A 23,496-nucleotide genomic window follows, 5' to 3' on the forward strand; every position below is an offset into this window, starting at 1 on the left:
TTATGTACGTACTTTTCCACTGGGAAACAGTTGTTTGCCCTGAGGAATTTTTAAATACTGTACACTTTTAAGAAAATAGGGAGAAACACCAGCACCTAGGTTGGGATCCCCAAGGTGCCCCAAGTTTGGTGTCTACTTAAAAGTAAGACTCATTGAGTTTGATGGGTAAGCGAGTCTGTAGGATAGTGCTGGCGCTAAAGCCGAGCCAGCCATAAATGGCAAGAAAACAAACATTGCTGGCAGGCTTTCCACACCAACTCCGCTGACCACCTTCCCACCTCTCTTTTTCCCCCTCTACCTTCCTCTTCTTCCCTCCTCTCTTTTCTTCCATCCTCACTGACATTAGTCGGTGCCATCTGTTTTTTTTTTAAATAGGGTTATTGCTACCAGTTTTAATATAACATCGCTATAGGTTTTAATATTTCTATTTTCTATTTTACAAGTTGTAACACGCCCGGAGTACTGCTGTGACACTAACGAGAGCAGGATAAAAATGGAATATATATACAGTATGTCTACTTCAAGGGATGACAGCCCTTGGGAGGCCTGTCTATCTATCTATCTATCTATCTATCTATCTATCTATCTATCTATCTATCTATCTATCTATCTATCTATCTATCTATCTATCTATCTATCCATCCATCCATCCATCCATCCATCCATCCATCCATCCATCCATCCATCCATCCATCCATCCATCCATCCATCCTGTGAAGGAGAGGATATAGATATATTTATATATATATATCCCATCCTTCAGTGTGTGTGTGTGTGTGTGTGTGTGTGTGTGTATACATACATATATATACAGTGTGTGTGTGTGTGTGTATATATATATATATATACACACACACATACACACATGAAATATAGACACACATACTGTTTATGTATGTACATATATACATACATATACATATACACACATACATATACACATACATATATGCATATATATACATACACACACATGTGTGTGTATCTATATTCCACTTGTGTGTGTGTACAGTGAAGGATGGGATATATATAGATATACAGTATCTATATATTCTCTCCTTCACAGTACTGTATATATATATATGTCGCCTGTGCTTTTAACCGCAGCCTTGGGACCTGAGGGAGAGGGATGGTGGGGAGGAAAAAAAAGAGGCTGCGAAAGCCGAAAAGAAAGAGGGAAATAATAATAATAATAATAATAATAATAATAATAATAATAATAATAATAATAATAATAATAATAATAATAATAATAATGAGGAGGAGGAGGAGGAGGAGGAGGAAAGAGGGAGGGACGGCACGCGAGTGAACGTGTGTATGTGGGGGAGGCGCGCCTCCATTCCAGCTCAAACTAGTCAGCCCAGCGTCGCTTTCCTTTCCTTCCCTCGGCTGCTTGTTCATCCGCATCGGGACTGCCTGGTCTTTTTCACCCGTTTAAAAGGGAGGGAAAAGTTAAAACTCAAACAAAACCGTACCAACCCTGAAGCAAAACAGCGACGGGAGGCTAGGAAGCGGCGCCCCTCGCTGCTTTCCTTCCTCGCAGTCTGGGGCAACCCGCCTCCACCCCCAACAACAGTTCCCAAATCAGGAAGAAGGAAAAAAAAGGGAGGGAAAGGCAGCTCTGCCCTCACAAACTCCCTCCTGCCGCCCCGTCGCCTTCCACTGAGGCGAGGAGGAGGCCGGCAAAGCGCAGCCCTTCCCGCCTAGCGCGCGCGCGTGAGGCGGTGAGTGGGCGGAGCCAGAGGCGCCGCCATTTTGCCCTCCCAACCCCCTTGGCTCCATCTCTCTCTCTCTCTCTCTCCGTCCCTCACGGAAACACCCGACGCGAGGCACGTCCGTCCGTACGCACGCACGCACATCCTTTACGTACGTACGTGCGCGCGCTCCCCCCCCTCGCCTTCCTCTCTCCCTCCTCCCCTCCCGCGCACGTCGCCTGGCTCCTCCGCCTTCTTCCCCTCCCGCCTTCCCTCGTGCAATCCCCTCCTCCTCCTCTTTTTTTTTCCTCCCTCAGCAAAATGGCGGCGTGTGGAGGCCTCGAGAGCCAGTGAGGGGACTCGCCTTCTCTTCCTCCTCCTCCGTCCCTCAGGCTCATTGGCATTGGGCAGCCGGCCTCCCCCCTCCCTCATACCTCAGCCTCTCTTCCTCTCCCCCCCCACACCCACACCCAACCCCACAGACCACTTTCACGCCCCCGGGTTCGCCTTCTCACCGCCCTCCCCCCCCTCGACTCCATCTCCCCTTCTCTTCCTCCTCCTTTTCCCCCCCTCCTCCTCCACCTGGATTAATTATTATTATTGTTATTATTATTTTTACGGTTCTTTCCTCCTTCTCTCCTCCCCTTTCGCCTCCTTGTCACGCTCAGCCGCCCCTCTTCCCTCCCCCCTCCCTCTCACCGGCCTCCTGTTCCTCCCCTCCCCCACCCGCCGGGCCTCATCCCCCCCTCCCATCAATCAATCAGCGGTGACCGGGAGCGGATCAATCAATGGTCGGGAGGCGGCGGCGGCGGCGCCTGCTGCTGTTGTTGAATGAACAATGTGTGAGAGCTGCGCCGAGCTGCTGGAGGTGTTGAACGAGAGTAAGTGCCCGGGGCGAGAGAGAGAAGGGGGGATTTTTTTGGGGGGGTGGGGTGGGGAAAAAAGGGAAGGACAGGAGAGGGAGAGAAAAACAAGGAGGTGATTGGGACGGAATCAGAATATATGGGATTTTCCCCGATCCCCCTTCCTCTATTTATTTATTTATTTACTTGCACGCCCCGACTGCAGGGGGGGGTGGAAAGAGAGAGAAATGGAGTTTGTGCATATTTTTTGGGAGGGGGAGAGAATGCAAGGATTGGGAATGTTGGTGCCTCGTCTTCTTCCCCTTAACCGCCCTTTTCCTCCCAAGTCTTACTTGGCCTCGTTGTTGTGTGTGTGTGTGTGTGTTATAAGTGTGGAAGGAAGGATTGAGAGGCGTCTCCTGTGAAAGAAAGGAGAGGATCCGGAAGGCCTGATTCCCGGATGGAGGCTGCTGCTGCTAACTGCCATCATCCTCTGCAGACTTTTCCAAACGGGCAGCCAGGGCCCAAGTGGGGAACTCGGTTGGGACCGACTCTCGAGGAAATGCATGCCCAGGAAGGGGGATGGCAGAGGATGGAGATAGGTTTCGATCCCCTCCCCCAATTGCTTCGTTCTCCTCCTCTCTACAGATTGGGCAGATTTGGATATTATTGGCCACAACCAACCTCCAACCCCCCCTTGAAAGATCAGGAGAGGTGGAGAAAGTTGCAAGTCTCTCTTTTTATGCCTGTTCCATTTAAATATGTCCTCCCACAGCTGTGGTCTCCTTGATCTTTGCCAGGAGGCCAGTCTGCTGGTTAGCAGCCTGTATATATGTTGGAAGATGGAAGGAGTAGAGGTCTAGTTGCAACCTCCTCTGTCCACCTCATTCATGGTACAGTAGTCTGCTCCTAAAGACACCATAGGCGAGGGAAACTTGAACTGGAGTAACCTCTCCGTTTTGAAAACCTGAGGTCTCTATGGAGGAGTAGCCATGCATTTCCTGTTTGGTATTGGCTATAATTCTTGTTTCTCTTTGCCCCAGTGTAATTTTTAAAATGAATATTTAGGGGGCCGCTAGGTTTTTCCAGTCTCTCCCCCCCCAAATCTGCCGTTCTGTAAATACCATACCATTTTTTCAATTATTTTTCAATTCCCAAGATCACATCTTTTCCCAGGCATTTATCTCCCCCCCCCCCCCCGCTGGGATGTTGAGTGCAAAAAATTAAATAAAAAAGTCTTGTTTATTTTCTCTTATACTAAGTAAGCAGTTGTGTAGAACACTCATCTTGAAATAGAATGCCTTGTTTCTGCAGCAAAGTGAACCTTGCTTCTGTGTAAAATATGCATAAGTGGTTGCTAGTCTTAAAAAGAGCCCTGATGTGTTACAGATCTGACATCCATTAACTGTTGTGAGGCTTAATAAGTCACTTATCTAAGTGCACATGTATCACCCATAATATTTTAGGGATGGGGGAGAATCTGTATGTGAATTTTGATTGCTAATCTCTAGAAAGATGCAATTAAAATTTGTACTTTGTATTATATTTAAACCTTAGAGAAAGAAACAAGTCAAATTCAAAAACATCAAGTTACTAACATTTGGTTAAGTTGCATGACTGGTTATCTTGCTTATTTACTTGTAACTGTTGTTTCTTGTTGATATATTTGTGAGCTGCATCCTTTAGCTCTTCTTATTTTAAGTATTTGATATGTTTGTTTTTACTAGATGTGGCTCATAATGATAATGGCCAGTGTTCACCTACTCATGAATAATCATCACAGCTGTCATAGTAAATTACTTGTAAAAATGTTTGTTGGGTTACAGGCAATGATTAATTTTACCAGAAGATTATATACAGACTTGTTTGCTATGGCTGATAGAGATTCAACCTTGAGAGACAAGGGGGAAAATCCCTTTATATGTGATGCCATTGGTGTTGGGAGATTCTTCTGGAATGACTTCCCTAAATAAGAATTATGCAAGCAAAGAAGCTTCTTTTGAGATTTTTGTTTTCTAAATGTTGAAGCATTCTTACTGAGCATCCTGAACTAAAATTTTTTAAATGCTTGTAGAAGAAAGGATGGTTATTTTTAAAAATAGGATTGTAGTTAGATATTCATGTACAGTATTTTAAAACAGTTGTTACACTTGTTTAAGAAGTGGCATGAGAGATTCAGCTTCAGCATCTTGAATTCAGAAAAGACTGTTGGCTGTTCAGGTTATAACAGTTGGTTCTTGGCTTTATGTTTCTGTTTTCCTTAACTTTCCAACTAGCAATGTCAGTCAGTACAGTATATCTTTACTGTGAAGTAAGTTCCGCTGTACTCAGTGGCTTTTACTCCTCAGTTAATGGACTTATTGCAGCAGAACTTCACAGTCTAGAGAGGCATGTCTTTTGTTGGGCAGCATGGACAGATGCCCGAAGGCAGCTTACAAGAAATACTTGTGTATTCTGTCATGATCCTGTGAACTTCCTAGCTGGAAATGAAAATTCTGGGACTCGGTTTTGCTTTGTTGGGGATTCAGTTCTCTTTGCCAGCACCTCAGTAACAGTGTCACCATGATATTCATTTGACTTAAAATTCGTGCCATATCAAGGATTTTGGCAAGTGAGTGGGGGCCAGATAGTAACAGCATGCGAAATGATAGCAATGCATAAGAAATGCAAGCTAGAAAACATACTGAATAAAATGTTAGAGAGTTGCAGGGATCAAGAGTTTCCCCCTCTTTCTTTCTACTTAAAGCTGCTTAAGTGGCTACTTAAATATGGGCAAGTTTAATTTGGTGTGAAGCTTTTATGGATTGTATCCCCCTTCATCAGATGTAATCTGATAAGATTCAGTTAGATGCATCTGGCAAAGTGTACTGTCAGTGAAACTTCAGAATTTACATTACATGATTTTTGGTTACAACAATTTTAACACAGCATCCTCTGTGTTCTGTTTACTATGGAAAAATAAGACAGGAACAGGAGAGCAGTTATGAAGAACCTTTATTTCCGCTGAGTGCTGTGCATTGCAGGAGATTTTCTTTCTTACATTTTTTTATTTTGTTAAATTTCTTTGACAGTGTTCTAGAAACTTCAGTGCTTAGCAGTTTTATTAGTATTGATAGAAATCTAAATTCTACTGTCATATTAAAAATGATAAAACAGTCAGAAAGCTATCAGCTATGAGGTCTTATGAATCAGAAATGGCTGCTGTGCATATTTGGATTTCCTCTTCCTTCTGTTGAAACTGCTGGAGCTGAGTCCTAAGATAATTAGAGACTAAATTAAACTGCGAACTTTATTAAAGAGTATTGGTGTATGTGCCAAGCAGAATACACAAAATGTGTGCGCACATATCTGCATACATGTTTTATGTTTGACATTTAACTACTTGTATGTTTATGTATGTAGAAATATGCAGAAAATGACTTGCATATGTTTCACATACATGCAGTAATTGGCATAAGATGGGAAAAATAGAAGTAAAAGAATGTCAGTATTATGGCATAAAGTTCAGAGATGAAGAGATCACATAGATGTATGGTTGGCATATAAGTAACAGTGCCTTTATTGATTTCCTAATTATTTTTCAGAATTTTCTCTTTTTCTCACTGCTGCATGCAAGCTGGGAAATTATTATTTCTGTCACAACTAAGAGAACAGGAGAATGGGTTGTTTAGAAAAGGCAAGGTGTGGCAGTGTGGAGATATGCCCCAAGAGACCTGTATTTATGATGCCTTAGTTTCCCCTTCCCATTTTTTAATGTGAAACAAGAGTTAGAGACAGGAGGAAGAAATCCCAGTCAATAGCAGATAGATCAGTTTTTACATGCATCTGATTTGTTTCAAAAGGACAATATTTCACAAAAATACAAGACACTGTTGAACACTGCAGTATAAGTTATTGGGAGCTGGTATACCTGCTGTACTATTCATACAGCATTGAGGGTTGGAGAACAGAAATTCATAACATTGTGGAATATCATATTCAGGAAGGTTATGTATCCTAGAATGCTGTACAGTTTTGTTTACTATAATATTACACAGACTTGTGAGCACAGTCCGGAGGAGAAGAAGAGCCAGTTGGTATTCCTGTAAATTGCAAAAGTCTGCAACTCATATACTTCCCTGGTCAACATGTTGGTTTAGAGTGGTGTAAACTGTAGTCCAGTACATACAGAGAACACTAGTTGGTGAAGTATAGGGAGGAATGTTTTCTAGGGCTTAGTTATTTCATAGCAAAGTTTTTGTTTCTTTTCTTTCTTTTCTGTTAGGAGAAATTGTCATATTCGTAGTTACCAGATCCAAGGCCAAATGTCCAAGGCCATGTTTGTATCACACCAATTATAGGGAGAGAAAAAAATCTTGTGGCAAAGAGGAAGTATGTGAGAGAGGATGTGTACATTGTACTGATAACACAAAGCAATATCAAGTTAGGAATTCACTCATGAAGATGAAATCAACCCCAAAGCTGATGATTAATTTCTCTTTTACTTTCACAAACGCTGAGGGGTTTTCGCCTTTCTAGGATGTTTTTCGCAGCAGTTCCATGGGTTACTAGCCATGAGTTATACCACATCTGCTCTTCAGTTAAGATTCTCTGTGTAACAAACCAAAGCAAAGCGTGCTGCTTATATACCGCCCCATAGCGCTTCAAGCACTCTCTGGGCGGTTTACAAGTTAATTATGCAGGCTACACATTGCCCCCCCCCCCAGCAAGCTGGGTACTCATTTTACCGACCTCGGAAGGATAGAAGGCTGAGTCAACCGCTACCTGGTATTGAACCCCAGGTCGTGAGCACAGTTTTGGCTGCACATTGATATGTTTTATGTTTATAAGGCAGGAATGCAGACATGCTAGTTGAGCCTCTAACTAATCCAACTTCCTTCCAGAGTGAGTTCCATAATCAGCTGCACAGAGGGGAGGCCCTGTGTTACATTCCCAGAAACCTAGCTTTTCTTGGTAATGAGACGTAAACCAGGGTCACAGGTGATGATCATATTCTGTGGGCAGGTTCGTATGGAAATGGGTGGTCTGTCTGATATCTTAGTCCCAGGCTGTTTGGGGGAGTATAGTTAAGAGAAATTGCCTTGAATTGACTGGAGAAAAGTTTGGTAGCCAGTTTTAGGGCTGTAGGAGTGGTGTAATGTGGTCTGCATGTACATCAGGTACCAATCGGCCTGCAACATTTTGCACCAGCTTAACTTTGCAAATATCGTAAAGCCAGATACAGGAGAATTGCTTTCTAGTAATCTAGTAATGGCCTCTAACCAGATTTTACTGTGGTCTAAAACTGAGCAGATGATAAAATGTTTTTTTAAAAAATACAATGGTGCCTCGCATTGCAACGTTAATTCATTCCAGCAAAATCGCTGCTAAACGAAAACGTTGCAATGCGAAAATAAAAAGCCCATAGAAACACATTAAAACACGATTAATGCATTCTCATGGGCTTCAAACTCACCGTTCAGCGAAGATCTCCATAGCGCGGCGATTTTTGGTGGCTGTAGAGCGAAGAATCCATCCCAGAAAACAGCAGGCGGCCATTTTGAAACTGCCAATCAGCTGTTAAAAAGCATTGTTTTGCGATGATCGGTTCCCCAAGCAGGGAACCGATCATGGCAAAGCACTGCCAGCCAGCCAGCCCCGGACGACACCCGGCCTCCTTGCTGGGGCTGTCCTGGGGCACAGACAGGCGGGCCGGAGGGTCTTTCTCCAGCGAGCGAGGGCTCAGAGGCAGCAGCAAGGGGCGTGCCACCCACCCACCGCCAGCCAGCCAACCAGCCCGGGAGATGCCCGGCCTCCTTGGACGGCGAGCAGCGGGAGGAGGGCTCGGAGGCAGGCAGCCTCCTGGGGTGGGAAGGGGCGCCCCACCCACCGACCGCCAGCCAGCCAGCCCTGGAGACACCCGGCCTCCTTGGACGGCGAGCGATGGGAGGAGGGCTCGGAAGCAGGCAGCCTCCCAGGGCGGGAAGGGGCGCGCCACCCACCGACCGCCAGCCAGCCCGGGAGACGCCCGGCCTCCTTGGACGGCGAGCAGCGGGAGGAGGGCTTGGAGGCAGGCAGCCTCCTGGGGCGGGAAGGGGCGCCCCACCCACCGCCAGCCAGCCCGGGAGACGCCTGACCTCCTTGGATGGTGAGCGGCAGGAGGAGGGCTCGGAGGCAGGCAGCCGCCCAGGGCGGCAAGGGGCGCGCCACCCACTGCCAGCCAGCCAACCCCAGATGCCTGGTCTCCTTGGCAGGGCGCAGATGGGGTGAGGAGGGGGTCTCTGGCATGCCGCCCCCCCGATCCAGCCGCTGCCGCCCTGATCCTGGTCCCGGGTGGGCGCCTCCTCCTTTGCAGCGCCTCCCGCCGCGACGGCTCTCTGGCTCAGCGCCCTAGGGGTGTGTGCTGGGATCGGGGCCAGGCCCTTCGCCCCTCCTTTCCTCCAGAGGTGCCAATCCGGAATGCCCCTGCTCCCCCCCTCCCGCCGTCCCCTATTTATGCAGGAGCTCTGGGGGGAGTAGCGTGCAGCTCCGATCAGCTGTTTAAAAAGCATTGCTTTGCCATGATCGGTTCCCCAAGCAGGGAACTGATCATCGCAAAGCGAAATTCCCCCATAGGGAACATCCCAAAAGCGATCGCAAAATTTTCATTGCAAAGCTATTTCATTGTTATATGAAGCAATCACTATGCGAGGCACCACTGTATGCCGTTTCTTGCATTGGGTTTTAGGGTAAAGTAGATCATATCCTCATTCCTTTTCCTCCATTGGTTCAATATGAGCAGTCTGTCCATGAACTCCCTCCTTGATTGAATTAGATTCTTCAAAAGGAAGTTGCTTTCATTCATTGTTAAAATGGTTGTTGCAAATTCTTCGTTTAGCTTACTGGAGTGTTCTTTTGAGGTACATCATATCTGAAAACTATGAAAATGTGGAATAGTATCAAGAAATAGAAATATCTGGTCGAATAAGACCAGATAGGCGGGATAGAAATCAAATAAATAAATAAATAAATAAATAAATAAATAAATAAATAAATAAATAAATAAGCAAGCTGCATCTACTTTAGAGAGAAGGTGTATGAATGCTGACATGGCATTTTTCAGTGCACAGTGGATATAAATTTACTGTGAAATAGATTTGTATGCTGTTATTCTGTGAAAAGCATTTTAAGTCTTAAAAAAAGTCCTTTTAAGTGCCATCACTTTTGCTTCAGCTAATGCCATTGCTTATTTAGGAGTACCTTTACCTGGGGGTGTTTTTATAGTAAAACATAAGACCATCTTATCTGCTGTTGCAGAACTACATGTAAGCTTCCATATATAACTGGCCATCATACAAATATAACCTCTGGTCTGCTCCACTATGGCTCTTCAAGTTCTGACTTCTGAATACCTGTATAGGGACACATTCCTGATTACAAAATACTGATAAAATTTGTAAACTATACATGTGGTTATTTAATTAACAGAGACATATGTACAACTTGCACTTAGGAGCTGTTCCCGGAGTACTATGAATCACATGTTTATGTTTAAGTAATTACAGTAATATCCAGCAGGACAAGTTTAAGCACACACATTGCTTGTCGGTGTTGAGTAAAGTCTATGCATAATTATTTGGGAAAGTACCTTATGAGCAGGGTGTACAACATCAATGATTTTCTTAAAATCAAATTGATTTAAATCATGATTTAACTTTTTTTAAATCTACCTTGAAAGATCAGCCTGGCTCTTATGGTAATAGGTTTTGATGTTTTTAAATACTTTTTCATTTCAATAGGCCTAGAGCCTGACTGATGTTTGTTCCATGTTCTGCAAAATGAGATTTTTCTTCCTGTCCTTTGTTTCTCTTAAGTAATGCGGCCAATTCCTTCCTCCTGACCTAACTACGACTTGTGGCGAGGGAATAATCTGATGCTCAACCATCCTAGTATATCCTAGTCTGTTAGAAAAAACGTCTTTGAAATTTTCCTCTGTTTTTCTAACTTGATCAATTTGGTCAGATTTCAATTCCTCTCCTAAGGATATTTCTTGCGTCACTTGTAAACAAACCTGTTGCTTCAGGGCCTAAACCATTTTCTTCTGCTTCCCCCCACAATACCTCTCTTTCCATTCTTTCAATAAGTTCACATGGAATGTGCCGTTTTCTTCTTTTTAGCTGGCATCTTTATCTCATAATCTACCGGTCGTATCCGCCTGAGTACTTCATAAGGTCCTTGCCATCTGACAAACATTGTCACGTTCTTGGCGGGTAGCAAGAGTAAGACTTTTCGTCCCACTTCAAATTGTCTGGGGTTAACCTTCAAGTCATACCATCTCTTTTGGCCTAGTTGTACTTTTTCTAATCATGTTCTAGCTATCTCTGCTACTCTATTCAAATGATCTCGCATTTCGATTGCTTGTTGCACTACCACTTGAGCCTCATCTTTTTCTTCACCAAATCTAATATTCCCCTAGGATTCCATCCATACATCATTTCAAAGGGCGAGAACCCGGTAGAGGCTTGGGGTACTTCTCTAATTGCAAACATCAAAGGAGCTATTAACAGATGCCATCTTCATGGCTTGTCTAACACTAGCTTCCTCAACATTCCCTTAAAAGTTTTATTGAACCTTTCTACTAAGCCATTAGTTTGAGGGTGGTACACTGCGGTGTGGACCAGTTTTACTTCTAATAAACGCCATAATTCTTTTACAGTCTGACTCATAAAATTGGTACACTGGTCAGTTAAAACCTTCTTGGTGAAACCTAATCTAGAGAATACAGTACTTGTATTAACTCCCTAGCTAAAACCTTGGCAGTGGTAGACCTCAAATGGATAGCCTCTGCATATTAGGTAGCATAATCTATTATAACCAAGATATGTGTATGTCCTCCGGCTGATCTAATCAACGGGCCTACAGTATCTATCCCTATTCTCTCAAAAGGTTGATCTACCAATGGCATGGGGATCAGAGGGGTCCTGGGACATGGTTTCACCTGTGTCTTCTGACATTCCTCACAAGCCTTACAATATTCTTTTACCTCCTTACTCACATTCGGCCACCAAAACAGTTGCATTATCCGAGGCATCATTTTGTGAGTAGATAAATGTCCAGCCATGGGTACATCATGAGCTAATTGTAACACAGCCATTTTTGAGGGACTGTCAACTGTTGGTTTCCTTCTTTGTCTACATTATATAACAAGCCTTCTTGTATTTCGAAACCTGAGTCACCCTTCGGGACCACTCCTTCCTCTTGAGCCTCCCCTAGGGCTTTCTGTAATGTGAGATAATCTTATTGCCATAACTGGGCTTGTTCTTGTGAGGTATTTTCTAAAAAATTACTTCCGTTTCTTTGTTCTTCACATGCCCCTTGTAAGCTTTCTTTTAACCACAATCATTTGTGGGCCCCTACCCAATCCCATCCTAATAACATGTCTTTTGATAATCCCGGTACAATCTCTTGATAATCCCAGTACAACCCCCACCTTCAACCTTCTATGTACCCCCTATATATCTATGTCAGCCCAGGCCATACCATGCGATTTTGAATCTCCATGAATACACTTTACATATAATCTTTCCTCGATTATTGTTCCTTTTAGACTCTGTATAAGAGTCTTACCATACCCTGTATCTATCAACGCTTTCTTCTTTTCTCCATTCACCCACACTACCACCTCCCAGCCATTCCGTTCAGAGCCTTGGACCTGCATTGTCTTCAGGTTCTGTCCGAACCAGGAACAATCTGTCCCTGAACAATCGCAACGTATGTTGCCCTCTACTCTGCATTCAAAACAAACTGGTCATCCATCTCTTTTTCCCTTCCAACCATTCCTGTTCTCGAACAGCTGATGGTCGAAAGTTATGGGACGCACTGGTTTTGGCCCCATAGGTTCGAAACTTCGCCCTTTCGCAGTTACATTGGAGCTGAGGACATCTCGAGGCGTCGCATCCAAACCGCTGCTTGCTGCCATCTTCTCTCTTCCTCCGTTTCTCTCTGCCAAAGGGGTGGGGTTATCTCATCCATATTCTTCTGCATTACAGAAATCCTCCACTAGGTGGATCGCTTCTTCTAACTTCTTGGGGTGGTTTTTTTGCACTTTTACTTCTTTCTCCTTCGACTCCTTTCCTTCACTTTCTTTCACAACTAATCCTTCTTTTTCTGTTACTTCCCTCTCCTTTCTCTCTCCCTCTTTCTCTGATGCTTCTACTTAAGGGGACGGCTCACTCTCATTTTATTTATTTATTTATTTATTTGATTTGATTTGATTTGATTTGATTTGATTTATATTCCGCCCATGTGGTATATTCTACTACTCTGGGCGGCTTACAGAATATCAAAACAATTTAAAAAAATAAAACATTAGCATACAACAATAACAAATACTGTAGTGCAGGAATAAATAAATAATAAATAGCAAAGCAAAAGAAATCAGTAGTTGACAGGAGGGAAGGCCTGGATGTACATCCATGTTTTCAGCTGGCATTTGAAAGTACCCAGCGTAGGGGCTTCGCGAATCTCCGGAGGAAGGTTGTTCCAAAGGCGAGGAGCCACCGCCAAGAAGGCCCGGCTTCGAGTCTTTTCCTTCCGGACTTCCCTCGGCGTCAGGCTCCTCAGCCTCACCTCCTGACTCGTGCGGGTGATCCGAGTAGATCTTGGCAAGTATCGAGGTCCAAAACCGTTTAGGGCCTTACAGGTATGCATTAGAACTTTGAATTCAATGTGGAAACGGATGGGCAGCCAGTGCATCATGGCCAGAACAGGAGAAATATGTTGGTGTTTTCTCACTCCAGTAAGGAGTCTGGCCGCTGCATTCTGCACCACTTGAAGTTTCCGCATCAGCCTCAAAGGCAGCCCCACATAGAGCACGTTACAGTGGTCTAATCTTTCTCTCTTTTTCCTATTTCTCCTTCCCACCATAATTTACTCTTTTGTCTGAAGTTAGAAAAATATGATTAGGGAAAAAAATCAACTGCCAAGCTATATTTTGTAAAGTTGCCTTTTCCACTAAAATGCTGTAAAATTAAGTACAAATTTTGGAGATAACACTAAGCTATGGTTAGTTAAAAATCAAACAGAAAGCTTCTGATGTCATAGCCTGCTGGAGGAGTGGAGGGCATTTTAGTCCATGGCTTTTGTATCTAAAACCAACATGCTTCTAGTTTTATTTTTGAAACAGGGTATTGAGTCATGGTGGTTATACGTCTTACCTACACTGTACTGATGAAGGCCTTATCAGTTTTTGATGATAAGCAAGTTAAAACGGAAACACAGTGAACTAGATTGTTCCACTAAAATGAGGGTGAGTCAGAGTCTGCCCTCCCAGGTCTGTTAGGACTACATCTTCCTACTTAAGGAATTCCTCCCCTTCAAAGCTGTGCTTGGCTCTTGTGTCGTATAACTTTGTCAACAACGGAAAGGTTTTCTTTTTCAACAGTGGTTTTAAGCCCAAAAATGTTTACTTTTAAATGGTACCAGCTTTTATTTGGTGGTGTGAGCCTTGCTGCCCCCCCTTCCAGGGGTGCGGCAGCTGTGGAGTCCCTCAGCAAAAAATTCCTTGGGCACTCTGAGTGACTGGTTAGGTCACTCCTGGCAGCTTGTATTAAATGCACAGAGTCAGTGTTCCAAGGGGATTGAGTTTCCGGCATGAATCCTCTGGGCACTGTAAGTTGAGTTGGGGCCCAAGTGATTTCACAGGGATCCCCAAAAGTCCCGGTCAAGAAAAGCAGGCAGGAGTATGAGTCCCGATTCTAGGATGTACTTTTATGGAGGGCTGATAAAAGCAAGTTATGGAGACTGGGCTCCCCTATACTGCTTCTCTCAGAGCCTCATTTGTCATGCCTGTTGCTGCTTATGTCCCCAGCACAAGTCGGGTTGGGGTAGGCTCTGTGGCTCCCATTGGATGGCAAGGACACCAAGACTATGGGTCGCGATGCACCGCATGCAGCCAGCGTCCTGCTCATCACACCAAACTCAAATGAAGCCTGGCTGGTGCTGCTCCGCCTTCCTGCTCTTCTTGTCACTCAGCAGCTGAGTGGGGAGACTTGTCATCCTGCCTCCTGGCTGGAATGGCCAGAAGAACAGGAAGGCAAAGCAGCGCCAAGCAGGCTTTGTCCGAGATTGGTGCAGTGAGCAGGACACGTTGGTTCCGGGACGCAGGACTGGGGATCCAAGTCCTTCTGGGTCCAGGCTATTTGTAATAATCTACAAATATGAATATCTCATCTCTACTGATTACCTTGAGCCCTATCTTTCTACCCCTCTTATTCCCACTCCCCCATCTGTTTTGCAACAGATGGTAGCCTTTCTTCTACTTGTGTCAGTGCATCCCTGCCAGTGAGTGTTCTGGGAGACTTGATTTCCCCTGGGCTTGTGGGCAGGACAAGATGGCCTGCTGGGAGCATTCAAGGCAACACCTTCACAGGTGGTTACAAAACAAATGATCGATGTGGGTTTAAAACAGTTAAAATAGTTAGGGAAGAATATCACAGGACCTAATATAAACCCCGTTCTTCTGAAGCAAGGTGTGGTCTGTATCTTGACAAAGGACACATTGAGTAAAAACTAATGGGAAATTTGGATGGGAGGTCTCTGAGAAATGGGGAACGGAGTGCTAAGACTGCAGATTTTCTAGACAAGATCATTAGTATACTGTATAGAACTTTTACCTATCTGCAAGTGAGAAAGGAATGTGGGGATTAAGAGGTAAGATTTGCTGGACTGAGTTAAGAAAGCAGAAAGCCACATTGGCTTACTTAATTCAGAATTGCTTATACAAGCCTGTCTGAAAAGGAGGACAGAGATGGCCAATTCAGAGGTGGTGTGGTAGGCACTTAACAGCATTAGGCTGGGTGCTTTCTGGTGTTCCTTGGCCAGTCTGTGGCCATCTTGCAACATGAGCAACCAATAGTTGCAACCAGTGTTCCCTCTAATTTTCCAAAGTGCTGCTCACTGGCTCTGCCCCCTGCGTGCAGAGCTCCAGTAGCAAGTGGGAGGAAATAATTGCTGCACGCCTGTTGCAGCGTCACCTGCACGGCTTAGAGGGAATGTTGGTTGCAATGCTTAGTGCCATAGGCCAGGAGGACCCTGTCCTTGATCTTTAATTTCTATAACAGGGACAAAATAGCAATCTATTTGTGAAAGTCATCTTTGTTGCTACTTCCTTGCCTTCCACCATAGGGCCAAGAGGGTTCAATGACCATTCCTGGCATCACAAACCAGGGACCTTTTACTTTGTTGGAACAAAAGGCAAATAATACACAGAGTCACTGTGAGGAAGATGTAAGTAACTGGAGAATATATTAATGTTTGTGAACTAAACTAACAAAATAGTGAGGCAACAGTCTTTCTGACAGCACTCTCAGTTGGCCAGGTAAGAATATTCTAGCAGACTAGACAGAGAAGGATAAGTAAATCAACAACTGGATACATTGTGATGGGCCATGTCAACCAAGAGGCAAAGGTAATTGTAATCTGCTCTCTTATAGTTATTGAGGGTCAGAAGGATGATTAGAAGAAAAATCAAACCCTCTAGGCCAGTGGTTTCCTATCTTGTGTCCCTAGATGTTCTTGGACTACAATTCCTAGAAATCTTGGCCACTACAGCTAGTATGAAGGCTTCTGGGAGTTTTAGTCAAAGGATATTTGGGGACCCAAGATTGGGAACCACTGCTCCAGACAGTTACTCCAAGTACTATCTTTCCTGATCATAGGTTATGGTGGTTGCCACTGCTGAAATTTGCAGTCCAACAGCATCTGAAGGAATGCTCAAACAGCTGCCCAGCTGCTCTTTATATGCTAGGATCCTTTCCGTTTCTGAGTATTGCATGTGTAGAATCTACATCAGTCTAGGTCAGTGATGGCAAACCTTTTTGGGCTTGTGTGCCCAAAATGGGGGGGGGGGAGAGAAACCAGTGGCTGTCGTGCCACCCGGAAGACTGGTACCAGAAGTGGCAGTTGCAGGGGGAATCATGGCGACAGACACAGAACAGGAAGAGAAAGGGGAGGAATCATGGCAACGAACACAGAGCAGGAAGAGAAAGGAGGAGGAATCATGGCGATGGACACAGAACAGGAAGAGAAAGGGGGAGGAATCATGGCAACGGACGCAGAACAGGAAGAGAAAGGGGGAATCTCAGCTGCAGCCACTTCAAAAGGTTTCTGTCCACAAGGGCGGTTGAGAGGGCCACTAATTCGTCGTGTGCCAGAAGAAAGGGCTTTGCGTGCCACCTGTGGCATGCGTGCCATAGGTTCGCCATCACTGATCTAGGAACATATGCTCTCTCCTCTGTTGTTGGTGAGGAAATGGAGCACATTCTCCAGATTTTGCTCAAGTGGTCCTGACCCACTGTGGAGATGCATGTCAAACGATGTGAGTGTATTATTGCTTCACCAGTTGTATTGGCTCTTGCCTTTCCATTGGACCATTTCAGCAACATTGAGAAAGGGGATCTGCTGCTTGGGTAACAGCCTATTCTCCATATTACTTTACCCAGGCTTCATGCTCTGGAGAGGACACTCCTCGATACAGAGCACGTTACTATGGTCTCTCGAGACTGAACGATGCCTATGCTATGCTATGTGGCCTGCAGAAAGGGTGGTGGAGACAGCATCATGTGTTGGCTTTGTTCTTGAATAGGCAGCTGCAAGGTTTGTTTGTTTTTTCAATAGCAGTGGTGAGTAGCATGCCTTCTTGTGTGTTGATTATGCTACCTGTAATTTTTTTCTTTGCTTGCCCTTCAAGCATAGCCATGAATTCACTAGCTTGCTTAAGTAACTGACTCTTCACCTCTAAAATGAGAAGAAATCTGTGCATGTTTTGTCTGTTGCAATAGCTTACATAAGTCTAAAGATCTACAGGTTTGGTTTCACATTCCAGTTACCTGCTCTGTATGCATTTTCTGTTATCAGTTCATTGATTTCATTGAGGGAGATCTACTCTCTGCTTCTGTTTTCGTTGTTTGAGAAATGGAAGTGTCTTCTAAAATTGTAGGTCATCTACAGTCCTTTTGTTTGTAATACACCCTATGTGTAATGTCTTCCAAGTCTGACTCTTGACCTTAATGCATTATTCAGAAACACATAATGTATCTGACTTGACTTTTGCCATCTGTTTTATTATCTTTATTTCCTTTTGCTTTTGAAACAGCTGTAGCATTTTGTTTGTTTGTTTTTTGAAGAATTTGTGGTACTCTGCATTGAAAAAAATTAAAAGGACTATTAGTTTAAAAAATCGAAAGTGAAAATATCAGTGGATTTTGTTCAGTTGATGCATGATAATTTAATTTTATGTATACAGTATTTTGCTCATTGTCAAGGCTGTAGTGAGAACTGGGAACCAAAAAAAAAATGTTCCCGGGTCCCTATGATGTGATCGGGTCTAGTTAAATATTGTTTATGCAGAGTTGCAGCTTTTTTAATACTGAGTAAGTGCTATGCGCTCTGGATGTTCCTTAGCAAGAGGAAATTTTGAAAATTAAACCATTGAGAAGTGGCACTAGAGTTTTAAAATGATACTGAACATTTTACTTAAATGGCAGTTTAAAGATTATACTTTTGTGTTCAGCATTCATTCATGTTCTGACATGCATCCAGCTATCTGCACTAGTGGAAAGGTCAGAGATCCCATCTTTGCTTTTCTGCTTAACTCCACCCCAACAAGGGCAGCCATCACTTGTGCTTATGGACTACAGGCTTTAAGCCTCACAGCTGTTGGAACAGTGACTCTTATTCTGATTTCTGTTTTCCCATCTTGAATGATATTGCTATTTGTTCTTAAATTGTTGTTTGATATATTAGATTGTTTTTAGGTTTTTTATTGTTGGCCACCCAGAGTAGACGTTGTCTAAATGGGCAGGATATAAATTTAATCAATAAATCATAAGTATCATCATTTCACAGGTAGTATGTTCTTTGTGTTCTTCCATTTCAAAGCAACCTACAGGTTTTTTTAATGCAAGCTGGACATCACACCTTGGAAACGACACCCTTTTGTAGATGTTGTTTAGTCATTAAGTCGTGTCCAACTCTTCGTGACCCCATTGACCAGATCACGCCAGGCCCTCCTGTCTTCCACTGCCTCCCAGAGTTGGGTCAAATTCATGTTGCTAGCTTCAATGACACTGTCAACCATCTTGTCCTCTGTCGTCCCCTTCTCCTCTTGCCCTCCTCTTGCCCTCCCTTTTCCAGGGACTCTTCTCATGAGATGGCCAGAGTATTGGAGCCTCAGCTTCAGGATCTGTCCTTCCAGTGAGCACTCAGGGTTGATTTCCTTGAGAATGGATAGGTTTGTTCTCCTTGTAGTCCAGGGGACTATCAAGAGTCTCCTCCAGCACCACAATTCAAAAGCATCAGTTCTTCGTCAGCCTTCTTTATGGTCCAGCTCTCACTTCCATGCATTGCTACTGGAAAAACCATGGGATTGACTATGCAGACCTTCATTGGCAAGGTGATGTCTCTGCTTTTTAAGATGCTGTTGAGGTTGGTGATCGCTTTCCTCCCAAGAATCAGGCATCTTTTAATTTCATGGCTGTTGTCCCCATCTGCAGTGATCAGGGAGCCCAAGAAAGTAAAATCTGTCACTGCCTCCATATCTTCCCCTTCTGTTTGGCAGGAGGTGACGGGACCAGTGGCCATGATCTTAGGTTTGGTTTTTTTTTGGTTTTTTTTTGATGTTGAGCTTCAGACCATTTTTTGCACTCGCCTCTTTCACCCTCATTAAGAAGTTCTTTCTTTAATTCCTCCTCATTTTCTGCCATCAGAGTAGTATCATCTGCATATCTTAGGTTGTTGATATTTCTTCCAGCAGTCTTAATTCCAGCTTTGGATTCATCCAGTCCTGCCTTTCGCATGATATACTCTGTATATAAGTTCAATAAGCAGGGAGATAATATATAGCCTTGTCGTACTCCTTTCCCAATTTTGAACCAATCCGTTGTTCCATATCAAGTTCTAACTGTTGCTTCCAGTCCCACATATAGATTTCTCAGGAGATAGACAAGTTGGTCAGGCATTCCCATTTCTTTAAGAACTTGTCATAGTGTGTTGTGGTCGACACAGGCAAAAGCTTTTGCATAGTCAATGAAGCAGAAGTAGATGTTTTTCTGGAACTCTCTGGCTTTCTCCATAATCCAGCGCATGTTAGCAATTTGGTCCCTAGTTCGTCTGCCCCTTCGAAATCCAGCTTGTGCTTCTGGGAGTTCTCGGTCCACATACTGCTGAAGCCTACCTTGGAGGATTTTGAGCATAACCTTGCTAGCGTGTGAAATGAGTAGTTGGAGCATTCTTTGGCACTGCCCTTCTTTGGGATTGGGATGTAGACTGATCTTTTCCAGTCCTCTGGCCACTGTTGAGTTTTCCAAACTTGCTAGCATATTGAATGTAGCACCTTAAAAGCGTCATCTTTCAAGATTTTAAATAGTTCCACTGGAATGCCATCACCTCCACTGGCCTTGTTGTTAGAGAAGTTTTCTAAGGCCCACTTGACTTCGCTCTCCAGAATGTCTGGTTCAAGGTTAGCAACCACACTATCTGGGTTGTCCTGGTATAATTCCTCTGTGTATTCTTGCCACCTCTTCTTGATGTCTTCTGCTTCTGTGAGGTCCCTACCATTTTGGTCCTTTATCATGTCCATCTTTGCACAAAATGTTCCTTTAATATGTCCTATTTTCTTGAACTGATCCCTGCTTTTTCTCTTTCCATTATTTTCCTCTATTTCTATGCACTTTTCGTTTAAGAAGGCCCTCTTGTATCTCTCCTTGCTATTCTTTGGAAGTCTGCATTCAATTTTTTGTAACTTTCCCTATCTCCCTTGCATTTTGTTTCCCTTCTCTTCTCTGCTATTTGTCAGGCCTCGTTGGGCAGCCACTTTGCTTTCTTGCATTTCCTTTTCTTTGGGATCGTTTTTGTTGTTGCCTCCTGTACAATGTTACGAGTTTCCGTCCATAATTCTTCAGGCACTCTGTCCACCAAGTCTAGTTCCTTAAATCTGTTCTTCACTTCCATTGTCTACTCATAAAGGATTTGGTTTAGATTATACCTGACTAGCCCAGTGGTTTTTCCTACTTTCTTCAGTTTAAGCTTGAATGTTGCTATGAGAAGCTGATGATCAGAGCCACAATCAGCCCCAGGTCTTGTTTTTGCTGACTATATAGAGCTTCTCTATCTTTGGCTGAAGAGAACATAATCAATCTGATTTCGGTATTGCCCATCTGGTGATGTCCATGTGTAGTGTCGCCTCTTGTGTTGTTGGAAAAGAGTGCTTGTGTTTGTATTAGTAGATATATTTTGACAACTGTGTACACAACAAGGCCATTGTGTATACAAAAGGCAGTAGTATGATTGTGGCAGCGGCTGTTTGCTTTTTTTTCTTCTTGATTTTGTTCCATTTTTGGGTAAGATGGCAGATCTATTATGAAATATATCATTTGTCTCTGTAACTATAGATTTCTCTAGTTGATTATTTAGGTTATGAAAATAGATGGTGAATTATAGGGAACAGGAATGGTGTATATTCAAATTATACATTCAGCTAAGTAGGGAGTAATTCATCTGGTCCAGTCTTAAGTAAGATACCCGAAAGCCTTCATAACAATACATTTCTAATTTTACTTGAAATGCTGCCGCATTGCAAACTTGTTTTGCAGTCCATTCTATTTCCTTTGAGAACTTTCAATTGTTGACTGGAATGCAGATTGGGAGCTCTCAGGGGCCCAGTTACTTATTGAAAATTTCCCATCCTGCCTTCTGTAGAGTTAGTCACAAGAGAATGGTATTAGCAGTGCAGGATTTTTCTTACATGAAGGCTGGCCAGCTCTCTTAAAAGAGGTAGTAATGCAACTCCCATTGAAAAGCTCTTGCATAACCCAGTAAAAATGAAAGTGATTTGGAAAACTATTGACCAGATTCTGATTTCTGGCCTGGGTGCTTCGGCCACTCGCCCGTGGCCACAGCGGAGGCAGCGGTTGCCCAGCGCCGAGAGGCTTCAGCTGTCTGGGTTTCTTCAGCTGCTTGCCTCCTGGCTCGCCTCCCGCTTGCTCCACGCCACCCTCCGTGGGCCCATGGCGGGAAATTCAAATGGCAGAGGACGGCGAAGCGTCCGAAGAAACCCAGACAATTGAAGCCTCTCGCCGCTGGGCTCAAGCCTCCCGGCGCTGGGTCACCGCTACCTCCATGGTCGCAGCAGCAGGGAAGCCCGGGAGGCTGAGCCTCCTTTTTCCTAACCGTTGGGGCGAAGAAGCATCCTCTTCACCACCAACAGTGTGAATTTCCCGCCCTTTCCCTCTGCCTTTTTCCTTTCGTAAGTGGAAGCTCCAGCTGCAAGTCGAACCAAAATTTTGCAGCCGGAGCTTTCCATAACTCAAAATTTTCATAAGTAGGGATCTGTAAGTTGAGGCACCACTGTACTTTCTCCTTTTGAGGACAATTACTGTGCAGTTTAAGAACTGAAATATTTACCATATGTATGTGAGTTTTTCACTGCAGTCACCCAGGTAACAATAGGTCACATTTAAACTAACTATTGATAGTTTGTAATATTAGGCCAAAATCCTGCAGATACTGGTTGAAATATAGCACACTGCATGCTGAGTTTCCTGTGATTTTGGTTTACTGTTGGACAAGTGAGAGCTCATCCTGACCCTGTAGACCAGGGGTTTTAAACTCAATTTACCTGGGGGCCGCTAGAGGCAGAGTCTGGGTGAGGCTGGGCCGCATCAGATTTTCCGCCAAGTGGAGCAAGAGCCCGAGGAAGCCGCCCAGGAGTTTCTTTAGCCGACAGACAGGTGGGCTGGCTGGCAGGCTGCAGTTCTGGATGGAGGGTGCAAGAGGTGCTGTCTTGGGAGAGAGCCGGCGAGCGAGGCAAGGCTTTTTTTTTACTCTTGACAGCAGAGGATGTGAGGGCGCTTTTGGTGGGCAGGCAAGGCAAGGGCCACAAACTATCATCTGGGGGGCCACAAATGGCCCCCGGGCTGCATGTTTGAGACCCCTGCTGTAGACAGAAAAAAGGACACATGTAAGAAGGTGTATTCAGGTATAGTCATGGCCAGACATATTGGCACCCTTGCAATTCTGTCAGAAAATGCAACCCTTCTTTCAGAAAATTGCTGCAGTTGCAAATGTTGTGGTTGCAAGGGTGCCAATATTTTTGGCCATGGCTGTATATTGTATAATAGGCAGAGTCTTCCTGCAGTGCTTTCAAAATCTTTTACCAATGTGATTGAGTTCCAGTCACTCTTGATAATTCCTATTGCCTCTATGTTCTGCCATTTCTTCATCGATCTAGTGGTAGCATATCCTAGCTTACTAAACCAGGAGGTGCTTGAACGTCATGGAAGTGCACATAACCTGTTCACTTTGCCCTTGCTCATTCCTTTGCACAGCCCTGTAAACAACCAGGGAGATGAAAAGTTAGGGCTGCATTTAATTGCTCTGAAACAAGGCAAACATTGTAACTCAATTTTCAAATCATGGTTTAAACCTGGCTTCCCATTCTTAATAATCAGGATGCATGGCTTGCTGTTGTGTGTTTATGCATCCAGAACTTCTTACCTCCTATTTCCAACTTGATGCTGCTTGCATTCTTGATTACAGAAAGAGATTATTTCTAAGCAGATTCTAGCACTTTGGTTTTAGTTTTGATAGAAGACCCCAGTCAGGCTTCTACTATAAACTTAATAACTCCCCAAGCAAAATTTTCTTTGGCAGTAATGTTTTCCAAGTTAGATAAGTTCTTCATCAAATTCTTGTACTCCTATCAGTACAATTAAGTATTACTATAAATTGCTTTCTTCAACTCTAAAAAATATATACTATGCTAAAAAAAGCAAAGCAAAGCGTGCTGCTTATACAGTGGTGCCTCGCTAGACAGTTACCCTGCATGACAGTTTTTTCACTAGACATTGACTTTTTCTGATTGCTATAGCGATTCGCAAAACAGTGATTCCTATGGGGGAATTTCGCTGGACAGTGTTTGGTCCCTGCTTCGCAAACCAGTTTTT

At 44.0% G+C, this 23,496-nt stretch overlaps 1 protein-coding gene across 1 annotated transcript in view; it reads left to right on the top strand.

Annotated features, from left to right (window-relative positions):
* The first annotated feature begins 2,412 nt into the window (after positions 1 to 2,412).
* USP34 (ubiquitin specific peptidase 34) overlaps positions 2,413 to 23,496 on the top strand; it is a 120,981-nt gene continuing 99,897 nt past the window's right edge. Inside the window, exon 1 of the mRNA XM_072986991.2 lies at positions 2,413 to 2,575. Coding sequence (XP_072843092.2) covers positions 2,533 to 2,575 — 43 coding nt within the window. The 5' untranslated portion in view covers positions 2,413 to 2,532. The remainder of the gene's footprint in view (positions 2,576 to 23,496) is intronic.

Source organism: Pogona vitticeps, chromosome 1, assembly GCF_051106095.1.
Source record: "Pogona vitticeps strain Pit_001003342236 chromosome 1, PviZW2.1, whole genome shotgun sequence".
Classification (NCBI taxonomy): Eukaryota; Metazoa; Chordata; class Lepidosauria; order Squamata; family Agamidae; genus Pogona; species Pogona vitticeps.